General features: G+C 32.3%; 1 protein-coding gene and 1 long non-coding RNA gene across 2 annotated transcripts; both read left to right on the top strand.

The window, feature by feature from the left end:
* The first annotated feature begins 772 nt into the window (after positions 1-772).
* LOC106389060 lies at positions 773-2,090 on the top strand. The gene is made up of 4 exons (XR_001277957.3): positions 773-1,376; positions 1,499-1,554; positions 1,649-1,731; positions 1,824-2,090. It is a non-coding gene; the product is annotated as an uncharacterized LOC106389060 (long non-coding RNA).
* An 11,509-nt stretch (positions 2,091-13,599) lies between these two features.
* On the top strand, positions 13,600-20,336 carry LOC111211170 (protein DETOXIFICATION 40-like). Its single transcript, XM_048757076.1, has 7 exons — positions 13,600-14,007; positions 14,163-14,794; positions 16,200-16,256; positions 18,850-19,088; positions 19,173-19,291; positions 19,377-19,463; positions 20,173-20,336. The coding sequence occupies exons 1-7, from the start codon at positions 13,690-13,692 to the stop codon at positions 20,236-20,238; spliced, it is 1,518 nt and encodes a 505-aa protein (XP_048613033.1). The 5' UTR covers positions 13,600-13,689; the 3' UTR covers positions 20,239-20,336.
* The last annotated feature ends 2,414 nt before the right edge of the window (positions 20,337-22,750 follow it).

The raw sequence follows: 22,750 nt of genomic DNA, 5'->3' as shown, positions 1-22,750 counted from the left end.
AGGGTATATGGTATGGAATATAGGGTTTGGGTTTAAGAATGAGATATATATATCATTTTATTTTAATTTTGTCTATCTAGATTTAGAATAGAATATAGGGTTTGAGTTTAAGAACTTAATTATGTTGAATTAGGGATTTTAATCTCGGATATTAAATCTAAACCTCATACCCTAAACTATACACATATATATATCATAACTCTAAATTAATCACACTCTAATATAACTTCAATTTTAAACTTAAAATCAAAATTCAATCATATTGTTTATTGCAAAATAGTTTTATATAATTTATATGTTTGAGTGTAAACTAAAGAATATATATGTATAGTAGCTTAGGGGTTTATACATTACACCTCAAACCCTAACATTACACTTCAAACCGTAAACTCTACATCCAAATCTAAATACAAACTGTCATATTATTATTTTCAAACAATAATCTCAAATCTTATCATAACTCTAAATATCATATGTTTAAATTCATAAACTAAACTTCAAATCTAATATTCTCTTCTTAGATTTTAAATCTTAAAACTAGCTTTACACTCAAATTTATACCCAATTTCAAAAAATTTAAACTTAAAATTTAAATTATAAACTACAAAATATAAATTTTGAATAAAACATTAATTTTAAAATTGTAAATACAAAAAAAAAAATCATCAAATAATGAAATACAAGACACAAAAAAATAAAAAATAAAGACAAAGCTCTCTTGCCCAATTAGATCTATATACATGGATCACCTTCTAAGCCGTTTGATTATAATAAATCAAAGGGTGAGTTTTAATCTTTTTTTCTTCTCCTCACAGGCTCCCTCTCTCTCTCCGGACAGATTCATTCTTCTTTTTTTTTCTTTTTTTGTTTCTTCTTTTCATCTTCCCTGCTCTCATCTTTCCCACCGATTTTGAAGCCTCGATTTCGTGTCCACGGCCCTGTTATCTTCCTCAAGCCTCGATTTCCTCTCTACCGATGACGCCGAGATCTAGTTCCGCCAATACACAAAGCTGCTCAACTTCCCTCTCAAAGTTTCCTTTTTGGATTTGTCTCTAAGTTCTTCGCAAAGGCAAGACTTGGATTTGCCTCAAAACTGACTCGATTGATGTTTCTCTTTTGCTGAACTTCTCGATTTCAACAACCTGATGAAAAACCTGGTTACAAAGTTGGTTCATTTGTCTTATACTTTCGTTGAAATGAGACAAGACCTGACTGGTTTTCTTAAGGAGAAGAAAATGGAGATGTGTCGGAGAAGACTGGTTTCAAGCTCGCCACCAGCATGACGAAGATCAGGTTCTCAATCGGACTCGGATTAGGCATCGCTGCTCTCCTTCTTGTTGGCCTCTTCTTTCTTCCTCAGTCTTTGGATTCTCATGGTGAGCTAAGTGTTGTTTCCACTGTCATTACTCTTTTCTCAAGTGCAGGTGATCTAAATACTTTCTCCAGTGTTGAATTTTAATAAGCAATCTTTGTTTTTCTTTTGTGTGTGTGTGTTCAGGACATTGACAGAAGCCGAGGAGCCAGAAGATATCTTTCAGGTCGATAAAGGCAAAGGTACTAATGAATCTGACATGAGTTGTGTTCCATTGTTTTGAATTTTGAGTTGTCGTATGAATGGCTTATGTTTCTTATTTTTCTGTGGTGGTAGCTTCATGGAGAGCTAGAGGCTAAGTCCCTTGGTGCTCCTGGAACCTGTGTTGCTGAATTGGTATTTAACACTTCCTTGACAGGGTGAGATTTTTTAGGTTGAATCCTTGCTTACTGCATTTTTTTTACCTGAGTTTGATATTGGGCTGAGAAGATTTGTGCTTTTTGACCTGCAGTTAGAGGCGTGGATCTTAGATGGAGTTGGAGTCGAGCAAGATGGAAGAGAGGAGATGGAGTTGGTTCAGAAGCTAGAAAAGAGAGATAGATGAGAAGCTTGATGGTGGTGGAAGAGCAGAAATGTTAGGGATGATTGTGAAGGATTATTAGTGGTAGATTGATACTATGTTTGTTAGGTTTTGATGGTATAGGTAAACAAGGATATGATTTATGGTTTTGTAAACATTTTTTTTTTATAATATGATTAATTATTTTAATTACAAATATTCTAAAGAAATATTATATTAAAAAAAATCAATTCGTAATTATTAATAATAAATTTTTGGATAATTAAAAAACTAATAAATAACACGAAAAATTTGTTATCTTTACTATTGGAAAAATTAAATTAATGAGTTTTAATAACATTTGTATCACATTATTATAAATATTAACAATTGCATACAAACTAACGCTATCGTTGTATAGTTAACTATAACATACAAAAAACCGCTATTAAAAGTGTCGGACCTATTATAACGGACAAGGAAGCGCTATTATACATGATTCATAGCGTTTTTCGTCTGCTATTACTACCCTTATTTCCTGTAGTGTTGAAACTAAAAAAAGATGTTTTTATTAAAACTAAAAAGTACTTTAAATTTCAACCATCGTCGATGAGGTACAACAATCGTCGTTTTAATATCTTTACATGTTTCCCCGAGTTTAATAACCTAGAACCTTCTCCATCACTGTGAGCACGGCGAAATTTTTTTTTATTGCTAACTTTTGGTGCATTATATTAAAAAGAGGCAAGAGTATACTTTACAATAATCTCTAGTTAAACCCATGATAATAAGAATCTAAGAACCAAGTGATGATGGATTAATGAAGTGGAACCATAGTAAGAAGCTGAGCCCAACGAAGGCCAAGATAAAGGATGTGATAGGCATCTTGACTTTGGAAAGACCAAAGCTGTAGCCCAAAGATGAAACATCCCAATTTGATTAATTAGAATCTGCGGAGATCGAGAGCTACCGAGAGAGGCGATCAGGAAGATGACATCCACAGTTGCATGGCTTTGCTGGAGAAGATGGCGGAAGAGTCTCTGAATGAGGAGATGAATCGAGTCAATTCTTAAATCCCCTTTTTGTCTTCTTGAACCACTTGGGTACGCTCCTTCGTTGATCTATTTCGCTAGAATCACTTGTATCTTCTTCTTCTCCGATCGAGCTTTGCGTATCGCCAGCCTCACCTCCGCTCTGACATGATCCATCGCCAGCGGGTTTAGCTTCTTCGTGTTATCCACTGGCACCACCGTCGATTTCGCCTTTTCGAGCCACCGGCGAACTTCTTCACTGCTTGAACCACGGCACAGCTTCTATGACTGTGTTAACCTCCTTCAGATCTTTAAAGGTCTTGGCTCTTTGGCGTCATTTTGTTTTTGGATTTCAATTTTTGAATGGGGTATGGAAACATCGGAGAATTGTGGTGGCGATTGTGATGTAGCGATGTTTAAGACGTCATAGAAGATATACTCATCAACCTTCTGGAAAAGCAAAATAGAAACCTATTTTTCAGAGCTTGAGGAAGTAGATCCGGTACTTGCTAGCTATCGTTTGTGAGCTTTCAAATAGGCAAGAAGGTTCGGTGTCCTGTCCGTGCTTAGAAGAGAATGTGAACCTTGAATTGCTACAGGGGATGAATTTCATGATAGAACATAATCTTATTTATAGATAAAGCTTTCATGCGTTATGATGTAGGAATGAGGTTTCTTGAATGCGCGATATTGGGGAAGAGTTGTAAAGACTTAAATGCATCTTTCTCTGCGTTGAATAAATGCAAGCTTGAAGCGTTACGCAGCTGAGAGGAGATGAAACCAGAAGTCGGTGAGAAAGGGAAATAAGACACGTGTCGCTCTGTAATGAATCTAATTAGTGACGTGACGGTGTCAGATGTGTTGAAACCTTTTTTTATATAGATAGATAGATAGATAGCCTATAGGATGATGGCCTACCAGGAAGATCAGATAGGGAAGGTGATCGTTAACTACTTCAAGGATCTCTTCAAAGCAATTGAGGGCGACAGAGAAGAGACATTGATGTACGCTATATTACCAATGGTGAATGATGAGATGAAAACTCATTATGATTCCGACAGCAGCGGAAATCAAAGAAGCGGTTTTCTCAATCCATGCAGACAAAGCGCCCGGTCCGGATGGATTCTCGGCAGACTTCTTTCACACAAACTGGGGCGCCATTGGTAACGACATTGTGGCAGAGATACAAGATTTCTTTAGCTCGGATAGCTTGCCACCCAAGATTAATGAGACCCATATTCGGCTCATACCAAAAATCCACAGTCCACAGCGAGTCTCGGAATATAGACCCATAGCCCTTTGCAATGTTTATTACAAGATCATCTCTAAGATTTTGACGAAGAGACTCCAACCTCTGCTGGCGGATATAGTTTCAGAGAACCAATCCGCTTTCATCCCGGGACGAGCGATCTCGGACAATGTCCTAATCACTCATGAGGTGCTCCACTGCCTCAAGACGTCAGATGCACAAAAAAGATGTTCCATGGCGGTTAAAACCGATATGAGTAAAGCTTATGTCCGTCTTGAATGGGAATTCATACGACTGGTTTTCCAGAGATTGGGCTTCCATCCCAAATGGATCTCGTGGATCATGCAATGTGTATCTACCGTTACGTACTCCTTCCTCATTAACGGTTCACCTAGAGGAAGAGTCACACCGAGCTGTGGTATCCGTCAAGGAGATCCACTATCTCCCTACATCTTCATACTTTGTAGCGAGGTTCTCTCGGGTCTATGTAACAAAGCACAAGAGGAAGGATCTCTCAAAGGGATCCGGGTAGCTCGTGGGTCTCCTCGACTAAACCACCTCCTCTTTGCGGATGACACATTGTTCTTCGTACGAGCCCACAAGGAAAGCAGCGCAGCTCTAAACTGTATCCTCAAACAATATGAGATTGCTTCCGGACAATCAATCAACACTGATAAATCGTCTATTACCTTCTCTCAAAGGACACCGAGATCTCTGAAACGTGTGGTCCATGATACACTATCGATCCAAAAGGAAGGTGGGACTGGTAAATATTTAGGACTACCGGAGCATTTCGGGAGATCAAAGTGTGACCTTTGAACCTCCATAGTGGATCGGATCCGTCAAAAGGCTAGAGGATGGTGAAATAGGTTCTTATCAACAGCGGGGAAAATGACTATGCTCAAAAGTGTCCTCTCAGTTGTTCCCTCTCACGCCATGTCTTGCTTTCCGCTGCCGTTGTCCCTCTGCCAAAGAATTCAATTCGCACTGGCCCGATTCTGGTGGGATGATCGCATGGACAGCAAGAAAATGGCATGGATCGCTTGGAAAAAGCTTATCAGGCCGAAGGAGCAAGGTGTCCTCGACTTCAGAGACATTCAAAGCTTCAATGAGCCTTTTTTTAGCCAAACTAAGTTGGAGGATCATAACCAAACCAGAGACGTTGCTAGCGCGAATCCTAATTGGCAAATACTGCCCCAATGAAGATTTCCTTATGGTCTCAGAAAAAGTGTCATATCCCATGGATGGAGAGGGGTCCTAATAGGAAGAGACATCATCATGAGAAATGCAAGTTGGGAGGTTGGTAATGGCGAGAGCATTAACATCTGGGACAAGTTGTGGCTCAGCGTTACTAATCAGGAGCGACCAATGGGTTCGGCCCCATTAGCTTACCAAAACCTCACTGTTGCTGATCTTCTTCTACCCGAGCGCAGGGAATGGAATGTTGAGCTAATCCGACTAGTGCTCCCGTTTGAGGAACACAAAATCAGGTCTATCAGGCCCAGTGTATCGGGAGCTCCAGACAAATTATCTTGGATAGGGTCAGCTTCCGGGAACTACACAACTAAGTCGGGATATGCAACAACTATATCTCAACGGCGAGACGTGATGGAAATTTCGCAAGAAGATCTAAGTTTTGAATGGAAAAAGGCAATCTGGAACCTCAAGACATCCCCAAAAACAAATCTCTTCGCATGGAAAGTACTTCACGGAGCAATCCTGGCGAGAGAAGCATTACGAGCCAGACAAATCAACGTCGACGGGAAGTGTAAACGCTGCAACCAACCCGAAACTATAGAACACTTGTTCTTTCATTGCGCTTTTGCGAAACAGATTTGGTCATCGGCCCCTGTTTTTCCAAGCGTTGAGTACAATGATTCTATAGGTTTGAGAAACTTATGGTGTAGCTTGATCTCAAGGAAGAACTTACCACCAACCGGAGTTACGGCAGGACAGCTAGCACCCTGGATTCTGTGGAGCATATGGACAGCAAGAAATAATTTGGTCTTCAACGACAGACCCCTCTCAGCACAAGAAACGTTCTCCAAAGCAATTACGCTTGCTAGAGAATGGGGAGCTTGCCAAGCAAAAGCTCCTGCGACAACACATGGGCTTTCACCGCCAACTAGGACACCATCTAATTGTGTTGTAATCAAATCAGATGCTGCCTGGAATGAAAGTTCTAATATTGCAGGGCTAGGGTGGATAGTAAAAGCACAGAACAGAGCTTCATCCTTCTCGTGCTTGGCCCATTACATGCGCACGCCGCTGGCAGCTGAAGCACTTGCGCTTCGGGAAGCAATCTGGAAGTGCAGGGAACTCGGACTGATGTGAATCAAGTGCGAATCTAACTGCGCTGAACTCGTTAAAGCCATCAACGAGAAAATGTCCCTTGCTGGTCTCTATGGGATCTTGGCGGATATTCAAGATGTAGCTTTATCCTTTGAATGTATTTCCTTTGTTTGGATCTCTAGATCGAAAAATATAGATACAGATTTGTTAGCAAAGCAGGTTCTGTCTGCTGAACTAGCTTTAATGGCTGCACCAACCTTTGTTTGAGTTCATTAATATAAGTGTGTTTCAAAAAAAAAAGATAGCCTATAGGGTTCAAGATTTATTTCACACTACAAATACGAAATATCTAAAAGTAACATAACGACTGTAGATACTTTATTGGCCGTTAGAATTTTTCTTAAAAATGCTAATTATTTTTGGTAAAGACTACAAACCAGAGTGAATATGAGCACTCAAGAAATATAACAAGTTCACCATCTCAGTTCTTTTACAAGTTTTTCTAAATAAAAAAAATAGAGTTAAACGACACCAATCAGTGTCCATCCATCAACAAAACAACAAGTTCGGTTCTCTCTTTCTATATGTGAGTTCTGTTCAATGAATGTACATGGTCACAGTGAGCTGGACTGGAGATAGTATCTTCGGCTCATCTCTACGATATGTATCGTCGATCGGTGGTTCACTCTCATACCATCAATACTATCGAAGATATCTTTTGTCGGGTGGTTTGGGTTTGCTCATGTTTGGATTATTTGTGCGGATCAGTTTTGGGCAGGTTGTCGAAGCTGCAGAAGCTATTGTTTTTTGAAAATACCTTTTTTCTCGGTAGTTTGTGGTTTTCGGCTCGCGTCCTCGACTGTGTCGGGGTTTTTTTTTGTCCGAATACATCTCGTTGTTTAGCTGGCTTTAAGCTTAGCTCCGCTATCTTTTCCTGATTTTGCTCATAACTGTATCAGGATTTGTTTCTTAGTTTACTTTCCACATTCAGGTACAATTCTCTATGTAATATCTGTCACAATTGAAAATTTGATATAAACTTTACATTTTATCCGGAAAAAAACATACAACTGTCTAACACATATATATCCAAAGACTACAAACTTATTATTTTGAAATTGTTTTGTGCATATTTTTCTACGCATCAGACGGAATAGTTTTTAAAGAAAATAGCCATAACTATATATGCGTACCGTTAGATTAATCTCAATCCATCAGTGAAATCTTTTTAATTCAACCCGACTGAGTTGGGCGAGTGGTTAGAATTTCGTGGTTGAGGTGCCCATGGTGCCAATACGCCCGGGTTCGAAGCCTCACGCTGCAAACAATTCTCTCGGGCCACTGGGGCATTATTACATGGAGCTCGTCAGCGCCAGGAGGGGGATTAGTCCTTTGGGCCTAGAAAGCCTTTGGGGAAACCCTGAATTCCTTAAAATTCAAAAAAAAAAAAATCTTTTTAATTCAATATCAGACTTTTGATACCTCTGCACAATCTTGTACTTCCATATGTTTGTTTACTTTTTAAATGGCTTTTTTCCTTTAAATAGATCTAAACTTTAAAAAACTTGATAAAAAGCAAGATATTCAAAAACACATAGTTTAACTTGAGAAAAAAAATATAAGTTGGTAAAAACACAGTTTATCAACACACACAAGCAGGGCCGGTACTTAATAGAAACTGATCAAGCATTAGCTCGCGGGCGGTATGGTTAAAATAATATAGGAGCAAATTTTGTTGAAGATCAGTTAGTTCAGATGGTAAAACTTAGTTAGTTAAGTGTGTAGGGTTCTGAGTTTGAGTCAAGTTTAGTATCGTAGCACTATTTTTTAAAAATAAATTGTTTACAGGGTTAAAAGTATTTTATTTTCTTCTAGCCTTGCATATGTGAGGTCCGGCTCTGCACACAAGAATAGCAAAGTTTGGTATATGTCCTCGTGTTTCAAAAAAAAAAAAAAAAAGTGTTTCAAAAAAAAAAAAGGTATATGTCCTCAAGCCATTTGCAAGAGGTGTTTAGACAATCTTACGTCAAAACCATGCCTGCTAAAAGTATCCAATACTAACATATCTGTTAACTCCACATCAATCTCCATCTATCAATATAACACACACGTATCTAATACATACCAAGAAATATAAAGTTTAGCTTTTTCTTCACTATTTTGTCATTGATCTAAGAGCACACTTTAGAGATCAGACTGCTCTAAATTATGTGGTTTACTCTGCATGTGTGCCTTCTTCCGAAAATCAGAACTCTTTATATTTTAATATCTTCATCACCTTTTCGGCTAAATCATTAATAGTTGATAAAAAATTATTGAAATACAAAAATATATTTTTTTTAAATAATATTTTTCTTCTAAAAACATACAGCACATATTTATGAAACTGAGGGACCATGTCACACAACACTTTTTGTTTCAAGAGCCTAATGATGTTAACAATGAATACAACCGTTATAAAGATGTATATGGATTTTGGTCTAGACATCAGTGACATCACTGTTTTTAGCATATGCTAGTACAAGTAAATCAGACTTCAATTTGAAAAACTCTTTTTTCTTTTGAAATTTATTTGAAAAAAAAAACTCTTTTTCTTTTGAAATTTAAAATATGCATAAAATAGTAGTCTAGATTTTATTAAGAAAAATCTTTGAACATGTTAAATATTTATTTAAACATGACCTACAAATAATTTAAAGATATTTCCGTCCAAAATGGCTCAGTTAGGCAAATGGAAAAAAAATCTCAATAACACAAGTTCACAAACATTTGGATATTTTGCTTATACGTAATTAATATATATATTTTTGGATTATACATGGATATCATGACCTCCACCATAAGGTGGGTCCAGACTAACCACGTGTTTTGCAGCCTACGTTATTGCCCCACGTGTCGCTTCCATGTCTGACGATGTCGAAATGTTAATTCTCCAGTGGCTAACGGGAATCGAAGCTGGAACCGTATCAAGCCCGAAGGTCCCTCAAGTACAACTAGCCCAATTCGCGTTGGTTTATATGTTCATTAATAGAACTATACTTTTCTATATATCTCGTACAAACACTCCCAGCAAGAAGAATCTTTCACTAGCTAGCCTCTTGGCGACGAAGAACAAAGCTACAGTATGTCAAGGGTTAGGTTCCAAGTTGGTACTCCTCAGATATAATGTTGGTTCGTTCTGATATCATAAATTGCACCCACCCACAATGTTGGTTAATATTAAAATTTTCCATGAAATCAAGGCTGTCCCCACTTCTATCAATTTTTGTGGTTGATTTATGGAAGTAATATGTTTATGTACGTGGTAGTTGTGAAAACAAGACTTGAAATATTTATGTACGTAGTAATTGTAGAAACCATGCTTAAATATATAGGTACGTGGTAGTTCTAGAATCACTATGTTAGTTCCTTTCTCACACAAGCTAAGAGCAACCTTAACGAATAGATCCGCAGAATGAGGTTCTAACAAAATGCTAGGTTTGTTTGTTAATTATTTACAGCAACGGTTAAAACATATATACCGTTTTGATGGCTATCATACCGTTTTGATGGCTATCAATTCTGTGGATTGAACTGGATTGAACTAGTAGGAAACTTACCGCCAATAAATGACATACTTTTAGACCTAACATAGAAATCAAACTTAGTTATGTCAATAAATGACAGCTAAGAATGAACTGCGAGAGATTTTTTTTATAACGTAATTGATAGACCACGAGATCCACTCAGAAATTAGAATTAGGCTATAAAAGTGGTTCGTATTGATACTTAAACTTGATACAATGATAATGAATAGAGAGCATGCAAATACAAGTGAATTTAAGTGCAAAAAATATAGTTTTGATGTATGAAGTCTTGATCCCCCTCCATTTCTTCTTTCTCCTCCTTTTATAGATGTTTGGAGGGAGATTATAACAGCGACGTGATCTCCGGCATAATCCAGCATCATTAATGCCTACTTTAATGCCACAATTTTTTTTATGTTTTGGGTTGACGGGATCAAGTCAACATTAACTCTTTTTGAACTCCGAGTATTTTCTTGGGTTTATTATCTATTTAATGAGTCTTTGGATCATTAAACTGTGTCTTAAACCGGTTTTAAAGTGAATGTGAAATCTATCTCCAACAAAAATGTTTCTAACGGTAGCGAAACCGCACTAAGAGAGGGGCATAAGCTCTATGTGCCTTTTCAAAATTCCATGTAAAATATTGATTAATTTCAAGTAAGCCATTCTGTTTTTAAGAGAGAAAAAATCCGAGTAAAACTTTATAAAACGTGTGAAACGGTGATAGATGTTTGATTTTTGAGAGAATTTGTTTGTTTGTCTAGAATGACAAACCAAATCTTAAACAACACGAAATCACTCGTCCGCTATCAATTGGCTACAAAATAATGAAAGCAAGCTATGTTCTTGCATGTTGAGCATAAAACCACTAAGAAACAATTTAATCGGAATCATTTTTTCGAAAAAGTTATTATTTAACTTGAAGGTTGACTACTGTATATGAATACAAACTTGATGGTAGCCACCTAGGAGGAAAAAATACAATATGTATAGTACACTCAATTTAGATGACTTATAAAGCTAAAACATGTGCAGCAGAAAAACGTCTGAGTCTAATCAGTGTTTTGAACCCGACCAAAATCCGCGGTTGAACCAGTAAATCCGGTGACCCAAAAAAAATCCAGAAACCCAATATTTAGAAAACCGTAGAAACCTGCAAAAGTCCAGTAAAAATCAGAACCCGATACCGGTTGAACCAATAAAAACTTTTACTTCTTTTTTTAGTTTTTAATTATGTTTTTAGATTATGTTTTATATTCTAAATTTCCAATTAATAAGTTAGGTGCTGACAAAAAAAAAAGTTAGATTTTCTCTTTTCAATTTTATATTTTTGATTTTTAGATTTTGATGAATATTTCACTATGCCACCTGAAGAAACTAAAGTGAGCGATGGTAGAGAGAACCAAAATTAGTTGATGTGATTTGATGTTAGTTTATTTCTGTTATTGATAATTTATTACAATAACTTTTTACTTTAGTTTATTTTGTATTTGAAGTTAAATTTATTATTCACATACATTTAAATATTTATAAATTTTATGTCTTGGTTTTTTTTAGATTTCATAACTCTTACCTTGTTAGAGAATATTATAAATATTATAAACTATATTTTGATATTTTGTATGTCAAATGAAAATAAAAATATAAAAACTATAGTTAAGTATTTTCTAAACTCTTTTAAACATAAATATATACATATCCAAACTATTATTTTATGTTTCAAAAAACATTTAGAAAATATTAAACTCTAGTTTTCATATTTTTATTTACATAGCTGATATATTATTATATAATAAAATTAATTCATTTATTAACACGCAGTTCATCCGTAGTCGATCCAGTAACCCAACAATCCGGTAAGTCGTCCGGTTCGGTGTCCAGGTCGGGTTTAAAAACATTGCGTCTAACAATAGAGGAAGAAGAGATCCAACGCTTGTTTTGCCGATAGTTTAATTTATATCATTAAGCAGATACATATTAGAAATATAGTCAGACAGAAAATCCTTGCATAGTACGAACTAAATCTTGGGAATCACCGTTAAATAACAACACAATTGCATTGCCCAAATTAATGTTTTCCTTTCCGCCTCTACGCTCGATGAAGCATGTTCCAAAACTGCCGCATCCCAATTTTTATGCATTCCCCATATGATCTCTAATAATCCCACCCAGCTGTTTACTTTATTCGTATGAAGGTTGAAGGCAGCATCATAATCGATTCGGAATCATATCAACAAATGCCTTCTTCTTTCTTTTGCTGGACCAACATTTTCATCCGTTTAATATTTCTTATCGTTTTTATATCCAGTTAGATATAAAGAGTGATTTTGAACTATTTCCAGAAGTTGTTGAAATCTTAGAAGATATTTATTGGTACGAATAATAATAATAATAATAATAATAATAATAATAATAATAATAATAATAATAATAATAATAATAATATTATTATTATTATTATTAAATATTATTTAAAAAATGAGAAACTATTAGTTATATTGATATGATTAACTATTCATTTATATAATTTATAAAAACCTTTACTAATTATTTCCAGCATAATTAAATCTGATTATAGATCTTATTTTTCCATTAATTAAAGAAAATTCAGAGAATATTTTTTTTGAACATATATAGAGCATTGATAATAAATTTATGAGTTTTTCATAAATAAAAAATAGAACAAGAAAAAAGGAAAAGGTAGTCAAGTAATTTGGTACAAATATTTTACAAATTTTGAAAGCTGCCTGAACATTTTCACTCGGGATGGGCGTTCGGGTTCGGTTCGGATCTAATCGGGTTTCGGGTTTTCGGGTTTTAAAGATTTCAGTTCCATTCGGGTATTTCTAAATTTCGGTTCGGGTTCGGTTCGGATCTTTGCGGGTTCGGTTCGGGTTCGGATAACTCATTTAAATTATTTTTAATATTCATTATATGCTTAAAATTTTTCAAAATCTATAAATCAAAATAATGTATTACATATAAATTTGTATAATATATGTTAAAATATTTCAAGTATTTTGGTGTTTTGAATATATTTTATCTATTTTAGACATTACTTTTGACTATTTATGTATATTTCAAGTATTTTAGACAACTTTAAAGTATCTTATATATTTTGGATGTTTTTAATATATATTAAATCTAAAAATAAGTAATATATTTAGGTATATAAATCTATTTCGGTTACATTCGGATACCCGAAATACTTCGGTTCGGGTCGGATTTGGTTTCGGTTCTCTAGATACCAAAATTTGAACCCGTTCAGATATTTAATCAATTTCGGTTCGGGTTTGGTACTACTTTTTCGGATTGGGTTCGGTTCGATTCTTCGGATCCGGGTTTTTTGCCCAGCCCTAATTTTCACTTTCTCAATGCTTTTTAAATATGAAACTATCTAGTTAAGAACCTAGTAGATTTCTAACTGTTAATGATGATCTTAATTGAATGTCCTTTGAAAACAAAACAAAAACCGAAATAAGAAAATGATATGAAATGAAAATAATTGACGTGGGCTTACCACAAGCACTAGAGTTCTATCTATCTCAAAAAAAAAAAAAAAAAAAAAAACTCAAGGCGAGAATCACGAGTGTGCACTGTGCATATAAGCCGTAAGTCAATTGCTAGTTTGCCACCCTCTACAAAAAGACCTTCACTAGACTTAAGCAGAGCAAAGTCTCATGGACTCGTCTCAAAACGATGGCGCATACCAACCACTTCTCCAGCCTCAGCTTTCTCCGGCGACGGAGTCGAACAACAGCGAGTTAGAGAGAGTCCTATCCGACGTTGAAACTCCCCTGTTTGCCCGTCTGCGTAAAGCCACGATGATTGAATCCAAACTTCTCTTCAAGCTTGCTGCGCCTGCTGTCATCGTCTACATGATAAACTATCTCATGTCCATGTCTACTCAAATCTTCTCCGGCCACCTAGGAAACCTAGAACTCGCCGCCGCTTCTCTCGGGAACACCGGGATACAAGTCTTCGCCTACGGTCTCATGGTAACTAAATCATCTGTTGATCTTTTAATGTGGTTATGGATTGGAATTTTTTTTAACACTGATTATATATTACAAATTACGAGAATTGTTACAAGAATATTATACAACATACTTTAAACTGTTTTGTAATAACTTTGGAGCCTAAAAATATGTAGCTAGGAATGGGGAGTGCGGTGGAAACGCTTTGTGGACAAGCGTTTGGAGGTAGGAAGTACGATATGCTCGGCATTTATCTCCAGAGATCCGCCGTATTACTCACTCTCACCGGCGTCTTCCTCACCTTTATCTACGTCTTCTCCAAACCTTTTCTACTTTTCCTCGGGGAATCGCCGGAGATAGCTTCCGCCGCGTCTCTCTTCGTCTACGGTCTCATCCCTCAAATCTTTGCCTACGCAATGAACTTCCCGATCCAGAAGTTCCTACAGGCTCAAAGCATTGTTGCTCCAAGTGCTTACATTGCAACAGCCACTCTCTTCGTTCATCTTCTCCTTAGCTGGCTCGCTGTTTACAAGCTTGGGATGGGGCTTCTTGGAGCGTCGCTCGTGCTCAGCCTCTCGTGGTGGGTTATAGTGGTGGCTCAGTTTGTTTATATCGTGACGAGTGATCGGTGTCGTGAGACGTGGAGAGGGTTCAGTGTGCAAGCGTTCTCGGGGCTACCGAGTTTCTTCAAACTCTCAGCCGCCTCTGCCGTGATGCTTTGCCTTGAGACTTGGTATTTTCAGATCTTGGTTCTTCTTGCCGGACTTCTCGAGAACCCAGAACTTGCTCTTGATTCTCTCTCCATTTGGTAAGTCTTTCATCAAAAATATTTGCTTTCAAAATAAATATTTGATTCGTTGATTTCGTTTGCTAAATTAATTCACCCATTCGTTGGTTATAAATAGGAAAATAACTTCTTTTTCGTAGGAAAATAATCTTTTTGCCATAAGTAAAGAGGGGAAATAATCTGTAGATAAAGAAAGAAATAATTTCTTCATAACTAGATGAATATTTCAACTATTTGAAAAGTCACCAATTTTTTTGGTGTGGATTAATATACATTCAATTAAATATCAATATTTTTATTTTCACAATTTTGAGAAATCTAGAAAAGTTATTGTGAGTATTTTTTATTGTTTTGTTAATTAAATATTAACAATTTTGCTTCTGTTAATATCCAGCTAAAAAATTAAAAATATATTCTTTATTTTTGTCCAAATAGACCTTATATTCTTTTTTTTTTTTTGATCAAATGACTATATATTCTTTCTTTTTCCAAAAAGACAAGCATATATACGTTTTTTTATTTTATTGTTTAGTATAGCTAGTATATTTAGTCGTGTTTCAAAAGAAAAAAAGCTAGTATATTTAGTCTCCTCAGCCAAACAATATTCTTTTATCTTGAAATTCGACGTTCGTACGTATGGTTTTAGACTTTTTGGATGAATGATTTTAGAAATGATTTCTCAACAGTTTTAGTACAAAGCAAGGCTTGGTTGTAAATATGAAAGTTTGCTTTGGTTATAAACAAAAAACTCTTTCTAATTTCTACAGCATGCTTCCTCGTTTTTGTCTTCATCTTCAATATGTATTACTATTTTACCCTACAGTTTCTGTCTGAGCATATAAAATGTGATCAATATTTAATTCTTGGTTTTGATCATGAAGTTAAATTATTTGGAATTCAACAAAACATTATTTATTCATCCAATTATCGGTTAACCGCATCTACTTCTTTCTCTATATGTAAATTATTTTATATTCTTCCATTATTTAGATGGATCTATTGTGTTTCAGCCGTCGTACTAGCTTCTTTTTTTAATTCCTCAAAAGTGTACTAGCCAAACAAAAGAAGCCATTCAATTTCGGGACTTGTACCAAATCATGATAGAATTTGCATCTTTAAAATATAAAATCTCCATTTCCTAAAACTGAAAATCTGAAATTTTATAATTTTTTTTGTTTTTGCTTTAACAGAAATTTTACAACATTCAATTTCGGGACTTGTACCAAATAATGATAGAATTTGCATCTTTAAAATATAAAATCTCCATTTCCTAAAACTGAAAATCTGAAATTTTATAATATTTTTTTTTTCCTTTAACAGAAATTTTATAATGTTGTATTAACAAAAGCTTATAGCTTTATATGGATATACACTTTATATTAGCTCGACTTACCATATGATATATTCATTTATTTTATTGTCTCAGCATGACGATTTCAGGATGGGTGTTTATGATATCTGTTGGATTCAATGCAGCGATAAGGTCTGCTCTTTGTCCCAACTTCCTTTCTTTAATTTTAATTATATAAAATTAAGTGTTACCAGTTTATCGTCTCCAAAAATATATATGGATTCTTACATTTTACGCACACTCAAATATGCTAATCATAATGAACTCTGAATCTCTTATATATTAATCGAGAAGCATTACAACATTTTTTTTGTAGCCACGTGTCATCAATAGAATGATTCTTAGAATCTTTAGAGAAATATGTTAATTTATCTATATATATTATAATCTTTTTATTAAACTAACCATAAATTCATTATTAATGTTATTTATTATTTTCTTAAATAAACATTACAAAATTATCTAATACGGCTAACAAATATATGACAATTAATGATTTTTAATAATAAAGATTGAAAAAAAATTAGTGTCTTTTATCATATTTTTTTTAATTTTAAACTATTAAAATAAATTAAACAACCACATTAACCATATAATAAAAATTTTGATTTTTTGGTATATATTATATTTTGAATTTTTTAAAAACAACTATAAATTACTAAAACTGTTAAAAGTCTCACATTCAAATTTTGTGATCCATAGTTTAAAATTTTGGTTATGACAAAATACAAATGATTACAAAATCATATGAGTAGAAGGTCTCATTTAATTATTATTAATATTTAAATGATATATATATATATATATATATTATCATTTTAAATTAAACTATATATCATATAAAATACATAAATATTTTAATTTCAAAATTTACTTTGAATAATATTTTTGATAAAAAGTTTGAACAAACATTGACAACATAATTTTTTTAAAAATTAAAAATTACTAAAAGATTAATCCCACAATAAAAATTATGTTATCAGTAAGTTAAAGTTTTTGGTATAAAAATGCAAATAATTATAAAAAACCATATAAATAGAAAGAATAATTTAATAGACATTAATATCAAAAATATACTATATATATGTTAATATCATTTAAATTTAATTATATATCCTATCAAATAGAAAAATATTTTTTGATTAATAAATTTATTTATATGTTTGCACCAATTTAATTATATATGTAATAGTACAGATTTTTTAATTATGCAATATATATTTATTATTTCATAATACGTAAAGCACACATACGTAAAGCACACATAATACATAAAATAATTTATATAATTTCATTCACACATAATACATAAAATAATTTATATAATTTTATTCTGCGCAAGGCGCGGCCCTTAACCTAGTTTTTATTATTAGGGGAAATTCAATAAAAATATCTCAACTGACTTTGTTAAGTTCGTTAACTTCAAAACTTTCTTGCTATCTCCTTTAATACCAAAACAAATTCTTTTGTTCATTTAAATACACTTACTTTTAAAATAATAATTATTTTAACATCTAAACTATGATCATTTTAATCAAAAATATTAATAAGTTTCAAACAAAATTAAAAAAATCTCTAAAATTAAAAACAAGAATCTTCTAAATAAATGAAAACTTTATTTTCAGTTTAAAGAATAAAATTATTTAAATTTTGGATAATATTTTAAAATTTATAAAAAATTAATTTTGTATAAAATAAATAAATTATTTTCAAACTTCATAGAACAAACTAAATCAAATCTATTAATTTAGGATTCTATTTTTTATCTACCATACAAAAGTCTATGTTAGACCATTAGTTAGAAACTAAACTAATTATCCTAAATTTATGCATATATGATATTTTCTAACAGAAACGTTATATACATATAAACAATAACATTCTTAAAAAAAGTCAAATACATTTCCATTATGCAATTATTTTGTTTATCATATTTAGTCTAGACCAAACTTTATAACATAAAGTTTCTGTTAGAAAATAAATAAATTATTTTCAAACTTTATAGAACAAACTAAATCAAATCTATTAATTTAGGGTTCTATTTTTTATCTACCATACAAAAGTCTATGTTAGACCATTAGTTAGAAACTAAACTAATTATCCTAAATTTATGCATATATGATATTTTCTAACAGAAACGTTATATACATATAAACAATAACATTCTTAAAAAAAGTCAAATACATTTCCATTATGCAATTATTTTGTTTATCATATTTAGTCTAGACCAAACTTTATATATATTTCAGTAACTAATTTCGAAATTGAATAGTATATCCCAATTCTTTTTGAAATTATCATAAAATTATATACATAAAATTGATATTAAATATATATATTTATAACTTATTTTATATTTTAAATGTTATTTTAAAAACAAACATATATCTGCACGTATGTGCGGGTTCAAATCTAGTTTGGAATTAAAATTAAAACTAATAGTATAAAAAAGTTTAGTTACTTTTATTCTTAAAACTTACTATTTTTTTTAAGATTTCTTTTTAAATTTTAGAGAATTTAAAAAAAAATTAAACTTATTATAAAATGAGCATACTTTGGGTATTAAAATGAGTTTTGTTTTAGAAGTAAGTGTACTAAAATAAGAAAAGTATTAAACCGCATCACAAAATTTTTTTAAAAATTAGTTTGTGTATTTTTATGAAATTTTCCCTTATTATTAATTTTATTTACTTTTGACGAAGTGTATGTTATGATGTTGATCTAGTGTAAGAGTGAGTAATGAACTTGGAGCTGGAAACCCTAAATCAGCAGCGTTTTCTGTAATCATCGTCAACATATATTCATTAATCACATGTGTGATCTTGGCCATCATTATTATTGTGTGCCGTGACTATTTGAGCTATGCATTCACTGAAGGTGAAAAAGTATCAGCTGCGGTTTCTGATCTATGTCCGCTTTTGGCCGTAACGCTTATTCTCAATGGAATCCAACCTGTCCTTTCTGGTAATACATACTTATGTTGCATACACCACAAACAAAAATATATAAAGAACTCTTTTTCTTACAACTGAGAAATTTTAATCTAAGGTGTGGCGGTTGGATGCGGTTGGCAAATGTTTGTGGCAAAAGTTAACGTTGGATGTTACTACATTATTGGAATTCCTCTTGGGGCTCTCTTTGGGTTTTACTTCAAGTACGATGCCAAGGTAAGATACTTCTTTAATGATTCTTGTATTAGTTTTGAGAGTAACTAAAGGCTAATGATAGCATTTAAAATTATTGATGTTTCAGGGTATATGGACCGGAATGATTTGTGGTACGCTTATACAGACGGTTATTTTGGCATGGGTCACGTTCAGAACAGACTGGACAAAAGAAGTAAGCACTCTTAACCATTTAAGGGCCTGACTGGTTTCCCCGCTACTATCTGCAAACGCAGCTTTTACGGTTGGTAGTGGTTGACAGCGTTTCGAAAAAATCATACAAACCGTTACAAATCGCTTCAAACCGCTCCGAACCTCTTAAAATCAAAAGCTGGTTCCAGCTAGCGTTTGCGGTTGTGGGCGGTTGCGGGAGAACAATTTTATTTTCATTTTTTCAAAAACCATATAAATACAAAAATAAAAATATTTAATAAAAAAATTAAATTGAAATTATAAAAATACTTAAATATATCTATTATATTTTAATTAATATTATAAAATTTTAAAATAAAAATATTTTCTATAATTTTTAAAAATTTAAAACTATAACTTTCTAAATATGATTTTCATATTTATTATAATATTATGATTTTTGATATTTTTATAATTATATAAAATGTAAATATTGTTAATTTATTATTTAACCGCTGTTGTATTTGGTAGTTAACCAGTCATAAGTATCCCGCAAACGTACCAATTTCTAACCGCATAACCAGTCATACAAATCTCTTAAAACCGCTAGAAACCGCAACCACCCGCATTCGCAAACTCCCGCAACTGCAACCGCAACCGCTGCGTTTGAACCAGTCAGGCCGTTAAGCCACCGCGTTTGCGTTTGAATCTTGTTACACTTCAAGACTAGTAAAATATCATGCTTGTTTCAGGTGGAAGAAGCTTCCAGAAGATTGGACATATGGAGCAACAAGAAAGCAGAAGTAATTTCGAAATGATGTTAAGCTTGGAATTAATAACCTGAAATATTATTTTTTGCCCAAACATTATACTTTGATGCATAATTAAGAATGAATAATACATTTAATTAAACTTATTATATCAGCATAGATATTAAACATAAGGGAAAGGAAATTAAATGTTGTTTTATTCAATCTGACGAACAGTTGAATCCAAAAAAAAATGGGGGTGGAAAAAATGGCTTGTATTAGAATATTACTAGCGGAGAGTTTTCAACATGATGTTTTCAATTTAATGCTAATATAAATATATAAAATATTGGTATATATCTTATATTTTAAAACAGAAGTCACAACTTTGATTCACATGTGATTTTTTTTAAAAATAGAACTAATGGACATATTCCTAGAAAGTCATATCACATTTAATCTCTAATCTTATCATTTAATTTTTAGACATACCAGACATTTTTATTAGGCTATCAATAATTAGATTTAAACATAGATGATTCATTGGATTTATGGATAGTATAAATTAAATAGATATAATTTAATGTTGTAATACTATACATACATATGTTAATTATTTAAATATTTGTCGATGTTAACTTTTAAAATTATAAAGATTCTTTTTTAAATAACAAAAATCATATTATCTAACAATGATTAATATTTACTACTTTAAACCAATGAAAACAAATTTAAAACTATATAGTTTATTTTAAAAATTAAACAAAATCGAAATAGTTTATTTTAAAAATTAAACAAAAACTAAATGTTTAATTATTTACTCGATAATATAAATCTATGAAGCGAAAAGTTTAATTTCTTTCAAACTTTCTAAATTTGTGAAATGTTACGATATCTTTGAATATGACAATAAAACAATATTTTACTAATCTTTATATATATAGTTACGATTTTAATAATGAAATAATAATCCAAAAATATATATATAGAAAAAGATACAAATACATGTGAAAGTTTGAAACAGTATATTCAATGAAAAAAATATACCGTAAACTTATTATGTTTTAAAAATTGATATACACATATATATTATAATATACACCAATTTAGATTTGAAAAAAAAATGTTTATATAAAAATAATTGAAAACAAAAACCTGCGCGGTTGCGCGGATCGAGATCTAGTATATATTATTAAAAGAAAATCATTCTAAAAATTTACTATAAAAAGTTGTTGGAGCCATGTATAAGGATTTATTATTTTTTGTTCCTACCTAGTCTAACCCTACAAAATTTAAATATTTAAAGGGGTCCTATTATTATTCCTCATTTCATTTGATACACTTTCTTCTATATTATTTTATCATCCAATTCATTGTGGTTGTTATGCTTATATACCATATCTTATACTTAATATGGACCTACAATACTTAAACATCAATTACAAAAATGATTTAGCATATATCATAAAACATTTATACCATGTCATCTTACATTATATAATTCCAAATATTTACAAAAACAAATTTATAAAAACACTTTAGTAAACCATCTGTCAAAACAAAATTGAGAAATTGCCACAAATACCACATTCATAATACCACTTTTCATGTTTACACTAATCACTTTTACCCTCACTTTTAATGAAGGATAAAATACACTTATACCCCTAGGGTTAACTAATCTAGACTTAGGGTTTAGAGTTGAGTGGTGGGATAGGGTTTTTGAAATGTGAAATTTATATTTCTAATAAATATATTAATAAATATTTAAAAATATAATTTTTTTTTAAATAGTTTCAAATATAAGAGTCTTTTACCACTTAATGAAGAAAATATTTTTGAAAATGTCTATTTAGTGGTGGTAAAGATGAAAAGTGGTACGTGGTAAACATAAAATTTCCCCAACAAAATTCTATATGTTACCTTAAATATATTTTTATAAAAATTATTTATAATAAATTTTGTTATCTAAGATAAGCTTAAATTATGAAAAACCTACATTTGTTTCAAAAAAAAAATGAAAAAAGCCGTTACAAATCTATATTATTAAATTGCCAAAAAAATATTCCAAGTAAATCTTAAGTTTCACCAACTTAACAAATGTAACTCTTATAAAATACACACAAAATTTAATAAGAGAGAGTAGGTTTGGTCATTTGAGTATTCGGGTCAGGTACAAATCGATTTCTTTTAGATCCGAGTTCTTCGGGTACTAAACATTTAGACCCAACTAGGTATTTGGAAAAATTTCAATCCAGGTCGTTTCCTTTTGGATACAGGTTGGTTCAAGTCCATAATTAAATTACCTGTAAAATACATGTAATTTGGGTACGTAGTGGATCCGGGTCGGTTTGGGTATTTAGGATAAAAAAGACTCAAAGTACCCCAAAATCCAAAAAAACCAAAACACGAAAAACAAATATCCAAAAATATTCACGTACCCAAAAAGACCAAATTTTTTACCCGGAACCGTACCCAAGGAACCAAAAATATCCAAAGTTTTATATGAATACCCTAAATATTATTTTTAAATTTTGAAATTTAACCAAAACTATAACCGAAAAGGCAAACCCGCAACTTT

This window comes from Brassica napus, chromosome C5 (assembly GCF_020379485.1).
Source record: "Brassica napus cultivar Da-Ae chromosome C5, Da-Ae, whole genome shotgun sequence".
In the NCBI taxonomy this organism is placed as follows: Eukaryota; Viridiplantae; Streptophyta; class Magnoliopsida; order Brassicales; family Brassicaceae; genus Brassica; species Brassica napus.
This window is presented reverse-complemented; position numbering and strand designations above follow the sequence as displayed.

Excerpts from the sequence above, each read along its gene's own strand:
- LOC111211170 (XM_048757076.1), top strand. The coding sequence starts at position 13,690 with ATGGACTCGTCTCAAAACGATGGCGCATACCAACCACTTCTCCAGCCT. Across the intron at positions 16,257-18,849 it reads GGATTCAATGCAGCGATAAG|TGTAAGAGTGAGTAATGAAC; the intron begins GTCTGCTCTTTG and ends ATGTTGATCTAG. Across the intron at positions 19,292-19,376 it reads ACTTCAAGTACGATGCCAAG|GGTATATGGACCGGAATGAT; the intron begins GTAAGATACTTC and ends TTGATGTTTCAG.